The sequence below is a fragment of the Rattus norvegicus genome, chromosome 4, assembly GCF_036323735.1.
Source record: "Rattus norvegicus strain BN/NHsdMcwi chromosome 4, GRCr8, whole genome shotgun sequence".
NCBI lineage: Eukaryota > Metazoa > Chordata > Mammalia > Rodentia > Muridae > Rattus > Rattus norvegicus.
Genome location: NC_086022.1, coordinates 150,968,607 through 150,980,747, shown reverse-complemented (window position 1 = coordinate 150,980,747; position 12,141 = coordinate 150,968,607). Strand labels below are relative to the sequence as shown.

Below are 12,141 nucleotides of genomic sequence, written 5' to 3'. Positions count from 1 at the left end.
CTGTGACTTACTTTCTATACACAACATTTTATAGTAATGCAGAAAGCATTACTGAAAGCCAGGAACCGTGTGGCTGGCACCAAGCCCTACAAATAGGACGTGTTTCAGGTCATCAGGTTCTTGACAATGTGTGTGGTAGGACTCAACTACAGAATAGCTACCAGGGGTCAGGGAAAGCAGAGACATGGCTGAGTTCTAAGTCCCAAGTTGTCCTCTTCCTCATGTCTGGATTATAGTAGGCTCTCACAAGAGAGGACTTACACTGACTCTTGACAGAAGCTGGTCAAAGGAAAGAAGATTATCCCAGGAAAGAACAATAAAAATAAGAGTGACAGATTTCCCTGAACCAGGATGATGCTGCCCATGACCAGCTACTGCATTATTATCTCAGCGAGCTTATAAGAGATGAAAAATCCGAGGCCTGGAGAAGTGAGGGGACTCGCCCAAAGTTATTCAGAGAGGACGTGTAGAGCTGGAATTTAAAACAGTATTAGAATTTCAGACATTCCCTATTCTGGATCAGAGGCCACAGATACACCAGGTGTCAAGTCTTGGGAGCCTAAAAGCAGCAACATGAAAGTCTGAGGAGATGTCACTCCTTAGAGAAACCTGAGGTACTCTGAATCTGAATCTATCTGTGAAGACTACCACCTACTGCACAGAACTTCTACATTTAACAAACTGCCTGTTGATTCTATCACCGTTCAGCTGAGCCTCGATGTAATCATTCACAATTGACAACTCTCCAGAGGAAAGGGGTTAAATGTGGGAGTTACTGTGACTGCACAGCTATCCCCATGTCACCCTGCACAAGCACCAGCTTCAGCTTAGTCACCTAGACCAGAAGGCATGGTCAGTACCTGCTGGGAGCTTACTCCTAATATCATGTTTTCCAACATTTTCAGGATTTCTATCAAAGTAACAAACTTTTAAGTAACATTTTTTAGGGTACACCTAACGGGGAGGGGAGACATAAAAAAATATCATTCTTAAACCCCTTAGAGGAAAAAACTGTTTCAAAGTTAAGAAAATGTCAGAAATAAAAATCAAGGTAACGTCCCCAAAGCCTTCGCACAGAGAAGCAAGAGCAGCCCCATCTGTGTGCGCATGACGATGAGGTATTAACTATTGCAACAGACGTTCTGTCTCACACACAAAACCTTTGCCTGCAACTGTACACATCTCACCTGTCCTTCGCAATAGCAAAGAGATCGACTCCATCATCATCCTCCTCCTCAAAGAGATTGGTCTTTTTCACAGCCTTCGCTTCTTGGCCTTGGTTGGTCCCCGCGTCCCACCTCTCTCCTTTGGACTTTCTCTCGGAGGCTAACTTGGTCTGTGAATCAGCAACACTCCACTGGTCCTTAAGACACAAATCATGCATTAAAAATGCACAGGGCAGTGCCAACAAAGTGGATACGAAGGAAAAAAAGACTTGCTACATAAGCATGAGGGACTGAGTTAAAATCCCCAGATCTCAGGTTTAAAAGATCCAGGTACAGCCACACATGCCAGTATCCCCTGCATTGGGAAGCAGATCTAGGTGGATTCCAAGAGCACCCATTTGCCTTGCCAAACCACACACAAACATGAACAAGGCCCCTCCACTCAACATACATTGCCCCCAAACACACACACACACACACACACACACACACACACACACACACACACCGCCACCACCAAATAGGTTAGTCTTGTTCACGCCCTGCTTCTTGGCCTTGAGTCGTCCCCAAGTGCAGGGGTCTGCCAGCTGCCAGCGCAGCTCTGTGTATGGAAGGAGCTGGAGCATAGTCAGTGGCAGAGACAGCACCATCTAGTGGCTAACTTAAGTATGGACCATGACAAGTAAAGTCCGTTTACTATCTGTTAAGTTACCATCAGACTCAAAATCAAGCACACTCTTTAAGAAGGGGTCTCAAGTAGCCCATGCTGTCCTTAAGTCACAAAGTGGGTGGGAACAATCTTATACTTCAGATCCTCCTGCTTCCTCCTCTCAAGTGCCAGGAACACAGACAGTACCTGGGGATTAACCCCAGGCTTTCTAAACACTAGGGTTGTTGGCTTGCTTTCTGTCAATTTGACACAAGTAAGAGTTGTTTTTGAAAAAGGACCCTCAGTTGAGAAAATGTTCCCCAAGGTTGGCCTAGGGGAAAGCCTGTGGGCATCTTCCTGGTTAAAAATCGGCATAGGAGGGCTCAGCCCACTGTGGGTGGTGCTCTCTCGGCTGGGTGTTAGGAAAAAGCAGGCTAAGTGAGCCATGAGGAGCAAGCTAATATGCTATACCCACCCTAGCATCTGCCTCAGTTCCTGCCTCCAGGTTCCTACTCTGAGTTCCTGCTCTGATAGACTGTGGCATATTAACTGTGAGCTGAAATACGCCCTTTCCTTTCCAAATTGCTTTTGGTCATGGTATTTGATTATAACAACAGAGACTCTACATTAAAGACACTAGGCAAGCACTTTAACGACTGGGCTGCAACCCAACTCTTTTAAGAGGTTTTGTTGGGGTTGGGGATTTAGCTCAGTGGTAGAGTGCTTGCCTAGCAAGCGCAAGGCCCTGGGTTCGGTCCCCAGCTCCGGAAAAAAAAAAAAAAAGAAAGAAAGAAAAAAAAAGAGGTTTTGTTTTTATTATTGTATTATTCTCTCCTATGTTGGACACAGAATCAGGGTCTTGCTCTTGCTGGACATGCACTGAACACTAAGTTACATTCCTAGTGCCAGGAAGACCTTTTAAACGTCAGGGCACTAAATTTTATTATGTTGATTGCTTCTCAGTCTTCTAAGATAAAATGAAATCTAAGGGGCTGGAGAGATGGCTCAGCGTTTAAGAGCACTGATTGCTCTTCCAGAGTTCCTGAGTTCAAATCCCAGCAACCACATGGTAGCTCACAACCATCTGTAATGCAATCTGATGCCCTCTTCTGGTTTCTGAAGACAGCTACAGTGTACTTATATATAATAAACAAATAAATCTTAAAAAAAAAAAGAAATCTAAATCTCATTTGGATTTATGGTCTTCTGCTCAGCTAAATCTGAATAATAATTAAGCTACTATTGACTTTGCTGATCTCTATCCAAATCACATGTTCACTGCCTTATAGAAAAGGAGTTGAATTTACGTAGACCACTGCCAGTGTGTCCACTGCACTGTAGCTTAATGACACAAACAGTCCTTAAGAAGACACAGTGCATGGGGCCCTGAACACACGGCCCTCAAAGTATGACCCCTTGGCCATGAGGAAAGCAGAGGCATCAAGTCTCTCTGACCTTGCCTTCTCCCTAATACTAAAACAAAAGAGGATTCCATGGTCCTCTACTGTAGATGAAGACCAATGATGTCCTCTCTATACCTACAGGAGAGGTGGCCCCACTGCTGACGACACAGAGCAAAACCTGCACGAGCCGAGTTTGCTAAACCCCTTCAGCTTCCCGCTACAGACCACTCTCCAGTCCTGCCACACTTCTTCCAAACTCTGTTCTTTGTTTTACTAAGCAGAACATACCCAGTTTCCTTATCACCCCAAATGTACCTTAGATGTAAATGCTTTTTCCTTGCTATCTTTTGATACAGAGCTTCAGCCATGAACCTGTGGTGGAAGCCACATTAACTCCATTTTGAACATATTAATGTTTAACACATTACTTAAACACTTTTCTTTAAAAGATACGGTGTCATCCCATCTTTCCCTGACTGAGCCCCAGTGAGTGGTGAACAAAGCGAGCACATTTAGAACGGCTCTAACTCTGTCTTCATTGCTATAGGCCTTTGTGTGTGAGCAAACCTTAACTTACCTCCTCGTCACTGCTGAACAAGGCAGATGCTTTCTTTGGGGGCTGCTCTGAAGGTTTTGCTTTCTCTTGACTCTGAGGTGGCAGAGATGAAGTCTGCTTCTTAGCTGCTGCACTCCCAAAAAGATTGTCCTAAAAGGACAAATGGTGGGAACGTATAGAAAGTATCAACAACGCATATACTTCAAACTCAAGCAAGACATTCTCCCGTATGAAGTCATCCTCCCACAAGGGACAGATTATACTATGTGTTGGGCACAGTCACAAAACACCTGCACACCTCAGTCTACACCTCTTCAAATTAAAAACACTATCCACAAAAGAAAAACAAGATTACCATGGAATTCTTTTAATTTAAAAAAAAAATTGTGGCTCAGAGGGCAGAGGTCCTGAGTTCAATTCCCAGAAACCACATGGTGGCTCACAACCATCTATAATGAGATCTGGTGAGCAGGAATACATGTGAGCAGAACGCTATATACATAGTAAATAAATATATCTTTTTTTAAGATGTAATTGATATTCTGTATGTGCATGTATATACAGAGGTATGTGAGTGGGGGGCAATGCGTGTATATAGGTTAGAGGACAACTTTCAGGAGTTACCATGAGCCAGAGCTTGAAAGAGCACAATCAACAAAAGATAGCCAAGATGGTGGAGACACCAGGAGGCGCCCCTTCACAGTACACCTGCGGGCATGAGAGCCTTGGCAGCAGTCGACAATCATAGATCTCTCTCAAGAATTAGAAATTTCATTAGTGACTAAAAGGAGTTTTTACAGCTAAGAAAGTTGGAGGAAAAAGGTATTATCTATAATTAACTTATAACAAAGAATACAAAAGTACGGAAGTTTACTAAATAAATCCCCTGGGATCCTAAGGAAATTCAGTGACATTTATAAATACTCTAAAAGTATCTACTATGTAGTGGCTGTGGATTTATGCACCTTTGATCATAGGATCCATGAAGCCAAAGCAAGAAGAATATAATTTAGAAGCCAGCTTGGGCTGCGCTGCATGGTCAGTTACAAAACATCTGGACGACCTATTAGATCCTGCTACCATTCCCAACCCCACCAAAAATTCCACTTACCCACTTTTATTAAGGCAATTAAACAAAACCATCAGAGGGCCCGAGTTTAGTTTATGATGGAAAAGCTCTTAACAGTATATACTACAGCAGTCCTGAGCCAAAGTCAGGACTGGAGGTCTAAGTAAAGCCTGGTAGGGTGGAGGAGACCACAAGAAGAGCAAGCTGCAGTCCACTGGGATGGTGGTGGCAGCAGCAGTCCTTCACCATGCACTCAAACCCTTTACCCACCACTGGACAAAGGTGTGACATCATTGTCGCAGTGGCCGTAATGAACCTACTGGCCTGTAAGGCACAGAAGCTGGAGGTAAGCAGGTGTCTGCAGAAACTCAGGGTTCGCAACAGTGGAGCACATGGATCCACCACTGCACAGCGCCACATGAAGGTTCGAATCGGGATCATTTTCCCGCTTACCTTTCTTTACCACCCACCCACCCTCTCTCTATACTCAGAGCAAGAAGGATGCGAACCTGAAGCCTGGCTGCCTCCCCTTCCTATTGCCACTTCATCCAAGATAGTCTCAGAGATGACTGCCAGAGATCTACCCTCTCTAAAAAGTTACTTATGAAGGGGGGGGGGGGGGACATGTGTGCGCACGCACACACACACACACACACACACACACACACACACACACACACAAACTATTTGGGTTTCCCCAATAACTGAGTCAAAATTTTAATGTCTTCCTAATTGTATTCCTGGAAGAACTTGGAAGTCACCAGTGCGACCAGACGCCAGTAGCTAGAACCTTCTCAGGCACTCCTTTCTCCTGAACGTCACTTTGGCTATGAAGCCAACTAAAACAAATTCCTAGGTTAATTATCCGGTGTTGCAGTAACAACATTTACCTCTTCATCTTCATCACCAAAAAGGGAGACCGATGCTGGGGGTTGGCTGGACAGAACTGATGCACTTTTCGTCTTACTTGAACTTTGAGAAGAAAACAAATCCTGGTGAATCAAAGTCAAAGCTGCTGGTTACTGGGTCTATCGGCTTTGATTTGTAATACAAAATACTACAAGAACACGGTGGCTTTGTGTGACCTCGGCATGTACCCTGGGTGTGTGTGTACAAGGAGAGAAGGAGAGCACAGGTATTTCAGGCAGTCTCTTTGTAGGCTGCAAGGCAACCATATTCCCCCACAGAGGACGTGAGTCAGGAAGACACTTCCCAGTCAGTCCGGTCCTATAAACTAAAGACTTCCACTGTCTGAATTACCAACAAGAAGCATACAAATTCTACCACAGACGGGATAGATTGGCAAAGGGCAAGGCTGACCATGGCTCTATTGTTAGGACCTCTCTCTCTCTAGAGAATACATTACATATTTTAAATAAATACAAATTAAATTCCTATTCTAAAAGGCTTGTGTGGAAGACAACTCAGAGGTAGCATATGTGCTGAGTGTCTACTAGTCTACTTGAACTATAACTATGAAACCCTGCAAAAGATCTGCCAAATTCTGAAAGTATCGTCAACGTTGGATGGACTGTCAGCTCAGAGCACAAGGAACACTCTACAGACTGAGCTGCATGAACTAGAAACAGAAAGTAGGGCAACCTGTCCCCTGGGCAAAGGGACCTCAATACAACAGCCAGATAATTAAACAAGACAAGAACATTTTCCATGACCTCTTTGGCGCTATCTTTTTATTATACAATCAGTGCCTACCACTCATCAGATATAAACCTAATGAGTTCACTGAGCTACAGAGAAGAATTCTTTGCATACTGTTTATACCTGGCTTCATGAGTACCAAGGGTTTGTTTACAAAGAAGCTCCAGTGTCCCATGCCCCTCTGTATTTTACACAATGACAAACAGGTTGGCTGTTTAAAGAATATAAAAATAATTCTACCAGAGAACAAAAAACATTTCTTTATTGTAAGTTTGGACTTCCCTTGGCAGTGAAGGACACGGACACATACATACATACATACATACACACACACACACACACACACACACACACACACACACACACTCCAGTTAATTACCTCAAGATGCACCCATCCCCCAAATTTAGTAAAACAAGCTTCCTGCCCACATCTGAGACATAGACAAGTACAAAGACCCATTCCTTCCAGCTCAATATTTTATGTCCCAGACTGCCTTATATTACCTCTCTCTATGATGGTGCTCACAGGGCAAAGACTCGAGTAGTGGTTTTAAAACAAGCCTCCATTTATTATACTCAACTATCAAGAACTGAACTTGAGGGGCTGGAAATATAGCTCAGTGGCAGAGTGCGTACCTGGAGTACATAAGGCCCTGGGTTCAATGCCCACTATACCCCAATCTCCACTATCCCCACACCCTCCATACACACATGCAATAAAATTTGTTTCCTACCCCTGTACCATCAAGAAATGCAGAAGGAACAGCATGGACTTCTGTGATGTATAATCTTGGTTGTCATTTAACACATTCTACTGGCTGGTTTTATGTGTCAACTTGACACAAACTGGAGTTATCACAAAGAAAGGAACCTCCCTTGAGGAAATGCCTCCATGAGATCCAGCTGTAAGGCATTTTCTCAATTACTGATCAAGGGAGGAGGACCCATTGTGAATGGTGCCATCCCAGGGCTGGTGGTCCTGGGTTCTATAAGAAAACAAGCTGAGCAAGCCAAGGGAAGCAAGCCAGTAAGCAGTACCCTCCCCATGGCTTCTGTATCAGCTCCTTCCTCCAAGTTCCTTCCCTGTGTGAGTTGCTGTCCTGACTTCCTTTGGTGATGAACAGCAATGTGGAAGTGTAAGCTGAATAAACCCTTTCCTCCCCAACTTGCTTCTTGGTCATGGTGTTTCATTGCAGCAATAGAAACCTGACTAAAACACGCATCAAGGAAGACAGCTTCTCAATTAAGTAACTGCCTTCTTCAGACTGGTCTGTGGACATATATGTGAGTTATGTTCTTCATTGCTAATGACATAGGAGGGCCTAACCCACTGTGGGCAGTGCCATCCCTAAGCACGTGGTCCTGAGTTGTATTAAGAAAGCAGGCTCAGTATATGCAGGAGAACGAGCCAGTGAACAGCATTCCTCCTTGGTCTCTGCTCCAGGTTCCTGCTAAGTTCCTGCCTTAGCTTTCCTCAACAATGGGCATCCTGTAATATGAAATGAATCCTTCCCTCCATGAGTTGCTTTTGATCAGTGTTTTATCATAGCCACAGAAAAACCATCTAGGACAACATCCAGCAGCATAAAAACGGCAACACAGTCTCTATCTGACACTCTCAGAAGCTGAGTCAGCAGAAATAGGTCCCACCTCCTGAAGCTACTGTGCTCAGAGACCTACCACACAGAGACAGGAGCCCAAGCTGCTTGAGGCTTCCTACCCACAGCCTGTCCTCTGTCACCAGCAATGAAAGGTAAAAGCTGTGCTGAATATGTATCACCATGGGAACAAACTCTCTAGTAAGTCACATTACCATTAAAGGAAGCAGCCAGCTGACTTCTCTGACAACTGTGAACCAACAAACAGTCTTAAATTTAAGTATGTTAAAGGAAATGCAATGGATTCAAATCCAAAAGTTAGAGCTAGTGTGTGTGTGTGTGTGTGTGTGTGTGTGTGTGTGTGTGTGCGCGCGCGCGCGCGCGCGTGTGCCTGCCTGCCTGCCTGCCTGCTAGACAGGTATTTTATAGTACTAAATTATATCTCCAGCCCAAAAGATTCTTTTTTTTTTTTAAAGATTTATTTACTTATTTAATGTATGTGGGTATTGGATCCCATTAGAGATGGTTGTGAGCCACCATGTGGTTTCTGGGACTTGAACTCAGGACCTCTGGAAGATCAGCCAGTGCTCTTAACTACTGAGCCATTTCTCCAGCCTCAGAGAGTATTTTCAAAATAAGAATTGAACTACTTAATAAAAAGTCTTAAACCTCTGCTGAGAGGCTAATCAGAACATTACTGATACTGTATCTACAGATGAACACCCAGAACTAAGAAAGAATTCCATACCTCAGAGTCTTCTTCATCTGAAAACAAACCTTTCTGAGTCTTTGTTTCTGATACAAGCTTCGGATTTTTGCTAGAAGGTAAGGTGATCTAGTTGAGTCCCCACCAAAAGAAAGGAAAATAAAATATACTATTAGCAAGAAAAAGACATGGAGACAAGCTCATTTCAGAAAATTTCCCAGCCTCCACTATGAAAAGGTACCAAGCCAAATACCAAGGGACTAAACATGCCCTGGACCTCCATCTGTATAAAATTTACACCAAGATTTTGTACAGAATTACTACGACATCTGTGTACATGGAGCATGCACCGTCACATGGGGCCCATCTGTGTACATGGAACATGCACTGTCACATGGGGCCCATCTGTATACACGGAACATGCACTGTCACGTGGGGCCCATCTGTGAACATGGAACATGCACTGTCACATGGGGCCCATCTGTGTACATGGAGCATGCACTGTCACATGGGGCCCATCTGTATACACGGAACATGCACTGTCACGTGGGGCCCATCTGTGAACATGGAACATGCACTGTCACATGGGGCCCATCTGTGTACATGGAGCATGCACTGTCACATGGGGCCCATCTGTGTACATGGAACATGCACTGTCACATGGGGCCCATCTGTATACATGGAACATGCACTGTCACATGGGGCCCATCTGTGTACATGGAGCATGCACCGTCACATGGGGCCCATCTGTGTACATGGAACATGCACCGTCACATGGGGCCCATCTGTGTACATGGAACATGCACTGTCACGTGGGGCCCATCTGTGTATATGGAACATGCACTGTCACGTGGGGCCCATCTGTGTACATGGAGCATGCACTGTCACATGGGGCCCATCTGTGTACATGGAACATGCACTGTCACATGGGGCCCATCTGTGTACATGGAGCATGCACTGTCACATGGGGCCCATCTGTATACATGGAACATGCACTGTCACGTGGGGCCCATCTGTATACACGGAACATGCACTGTCACGTGGGGCCCATCTGTGAACACGGAACATGCACTGTCACATGGGGCCCATCTGTGTACATGGAACATGCACCGTCACGTGGGGTCCATCTGTGAACATGGAACATGCACTGTCACATGGGGCCCATCTGTGTACATGGAACATGCACCGTCACATGGGGCCCATCTGTGTACATGGAACATGCACTGTCACGTGGGGCCCATCTGTGAACACGGACCATGCACTGTTACATGGGGCCCATCTGTATACACGGAACATGCACTGTCACATGGGGCCCATCTGTGTACATGGAACATGCACTGTCACGTGGGGCCCATCTGTGAACACGGACCATGCACTGTTACATGGGGCACGTAAGGAACAGACAAAGGGCAAGCTGTTTGAGGGACCAAGATGATTTTGAAGGCTTGGTAGGTATGAGGGCTAAATGAGGATGTGACACAGTGGCATGTGTGATGGCTACTTTTGTTGTCAACTGGACATCTGGAATTAACTAAAACCCAAGTGGCAGGGCACACCCGTGAGGGATCTTTTTCCTAATTTAATCTTTTAAAATGGGAAGATCTATTTTTAATCGGATCTTCTGGAGAAGGAAGATGCACCTTTAATCTAGATCTTCTGAGATAGGAAAATCCACCTGTACTCTGGGCTACACCTTCTGCCAGCAGCCTAGATAAAGGGTGAAGGGAAGCTGGCTCTCCTTGTTTGCTCTTGCTCTCTACCAAGTCCACTCCTTCACTAGTACTTCTTCTTTGGGAGGCCAGTGTATACTGAAGACCAGCTGAGATGTGCAGCCTGGCAGACTGGACAACTCCTGGGTTCTTGGACCTTCCACTGGGAGACAGCCATTGCTGGACCAGTCGGACCACAGCCTGTGAGCCGTTCTACAAAATCCCCTTTATAAGTAAATCCCATAATAAGTGTGTAATACATACACATATATACACACACACATATACATACATATACACATACACTAAAGAAAGAAAAACCTATATAGGATATCTATAGGACAAGATGTCCCACAGAAAAAGACAGAATAGACTATGTATAAAATTATTTTAAATCAGTATTATACTGGGTATGATTTTATAAATTTGATGGCAAACTGGAGCCTCACAAATGCAGACTGCCATTAGATTCTGCTATAGAGTTACTGCCAACCCCTAGCCAGTGACAATGGCATCTGGTGATAAAACATGCAGGGTGGTGAAACATTATAATGGCTACAAATCACTTGCAAATAGTTCTGAAAACCGTATGTTTGCACGAAGGTTCAGACACACATTTGGCAAATCCTCCCTAATCTCACAAATCTGACTAGAAGTTATTTGGCGTGTCTTCCAATTTTATGTTCTAAGTTCTTAATATAAATGCAGTTGCTCTTCTTGATTGGGAAGGGGAACCTCAACTGAAGAACTGGCCTGCATGGTGGGCATGTCTGTCGGGCATTTTCTTGGTTGCTAATTGTACAGCACCACCTCTGGGCAGGCAGGCCTGGGCTGTGTAAGAAAGGCAGCGAGCAAACCAGCAAACGAAGTCAGTCAGCAGTATTCTTCCACTGCCTCCTCTTTGAGGTTTTCTCTTGGCTTCCCTCAAGGACAGACTGCAATCTGAAAAATAAACTTTTCCCTCCCCTAAGTTGCTTTGGTCAGTGTTTATCACAGCAACAGAAAGCAAACTAGGGCAGCAAACGTGAAAGAGAACTCTACGTCCCTCTGAGATCCAGATAAACGGCTACTGTAAGCTGCCCAGGCCAATGTCCCTCACTCCATCTCTGCTCACCGTTTTATCTGTCCGTGCTTTGTTTTCATCTGTCTGGCTGACAGAAGCTGCTGGCAAAGCTGTTGTTTTTTCTTTAAACAGATCTCCTTCGTCATCATCAAAGATAATGGTGGTGGGCTTGACTTTGTCTTAAAAAAGAAACCACAGCATAAAAATTACACCAAGGTTAAAATCCTACTGCAAAATACACCCACACCCACACGCACTCGCCCCCACCCCCCACGACATTCTCTTCCAAAGATAAATATGGAAGGCGTCTGATTTCTTGCTCATTTACCGAGAAATAAAAGGCAGCGGACCCCTTCTCTCTCCCCCTTTAGTACTGCTTCCTTTCATTCTCCCTGCAGTTCTGAGGGCTGACCGGGAGGGCCAGTCAATGCTCTGCCACTGAGCTGCTCCCTGTTCCATCACCTTGGAACTCAAAGAGCAATAGCAGTTCAAAGAAAGCAAAAGACACAACCATATGAATGAACCTTCTCACAACTGAAGACTCCTATGCTAAGTACATCTAG

At 44.8% G+C, this 12,141-nt stretch overlaps 1 protein-coding gene across 9 annotated transcripts in view; it reads right to left on the bottom strand.

The window, feature by feature from the left end:
* Nucleotides 1-12,141, bottom strand: part of Washc2c (WASH complex subunit 2C) — an 85,439-nt gene that overhangs the window by 17,554 nt on the left and 55,744 nt on the right. For 7 of the 9 annotated variants that reach the window (XM_063285891.1, XM_039107431.2, XM_039107428.2 and 4 more), the window contains 5 exons: nucleotides 11,630-11,757; nucleotides 8,849-8,935; nucleotides 5,734-5,835; nucleotides 3,796-3,924; nucleotides 1,188-1,363 (listed from right to left, as the gene is read on the bottom strand). In XM_063285891.1, the coding sequence (XP_063141961.1) occupies nucleotides 1,188-1,363; nucleotides 3,796-3,924; nucleotides 5,734-5,835; nucleotides 8,849-8,935; nucleotides 11,630-11,757 (622 nt within the window). The remainder of the gene's footprint in view (nucleotides 1-1,187; nucleotides 1,364-3,795; nucleotides 3,925-5,733; nucleotides 5,836-8,848; nucleotides 8,936-11,629; nucleotides 11,758-12,141) is intronic. The other 2 variants (XM_063285890.1, XM_006237149.5) reach the window with 1 other exon arrangement.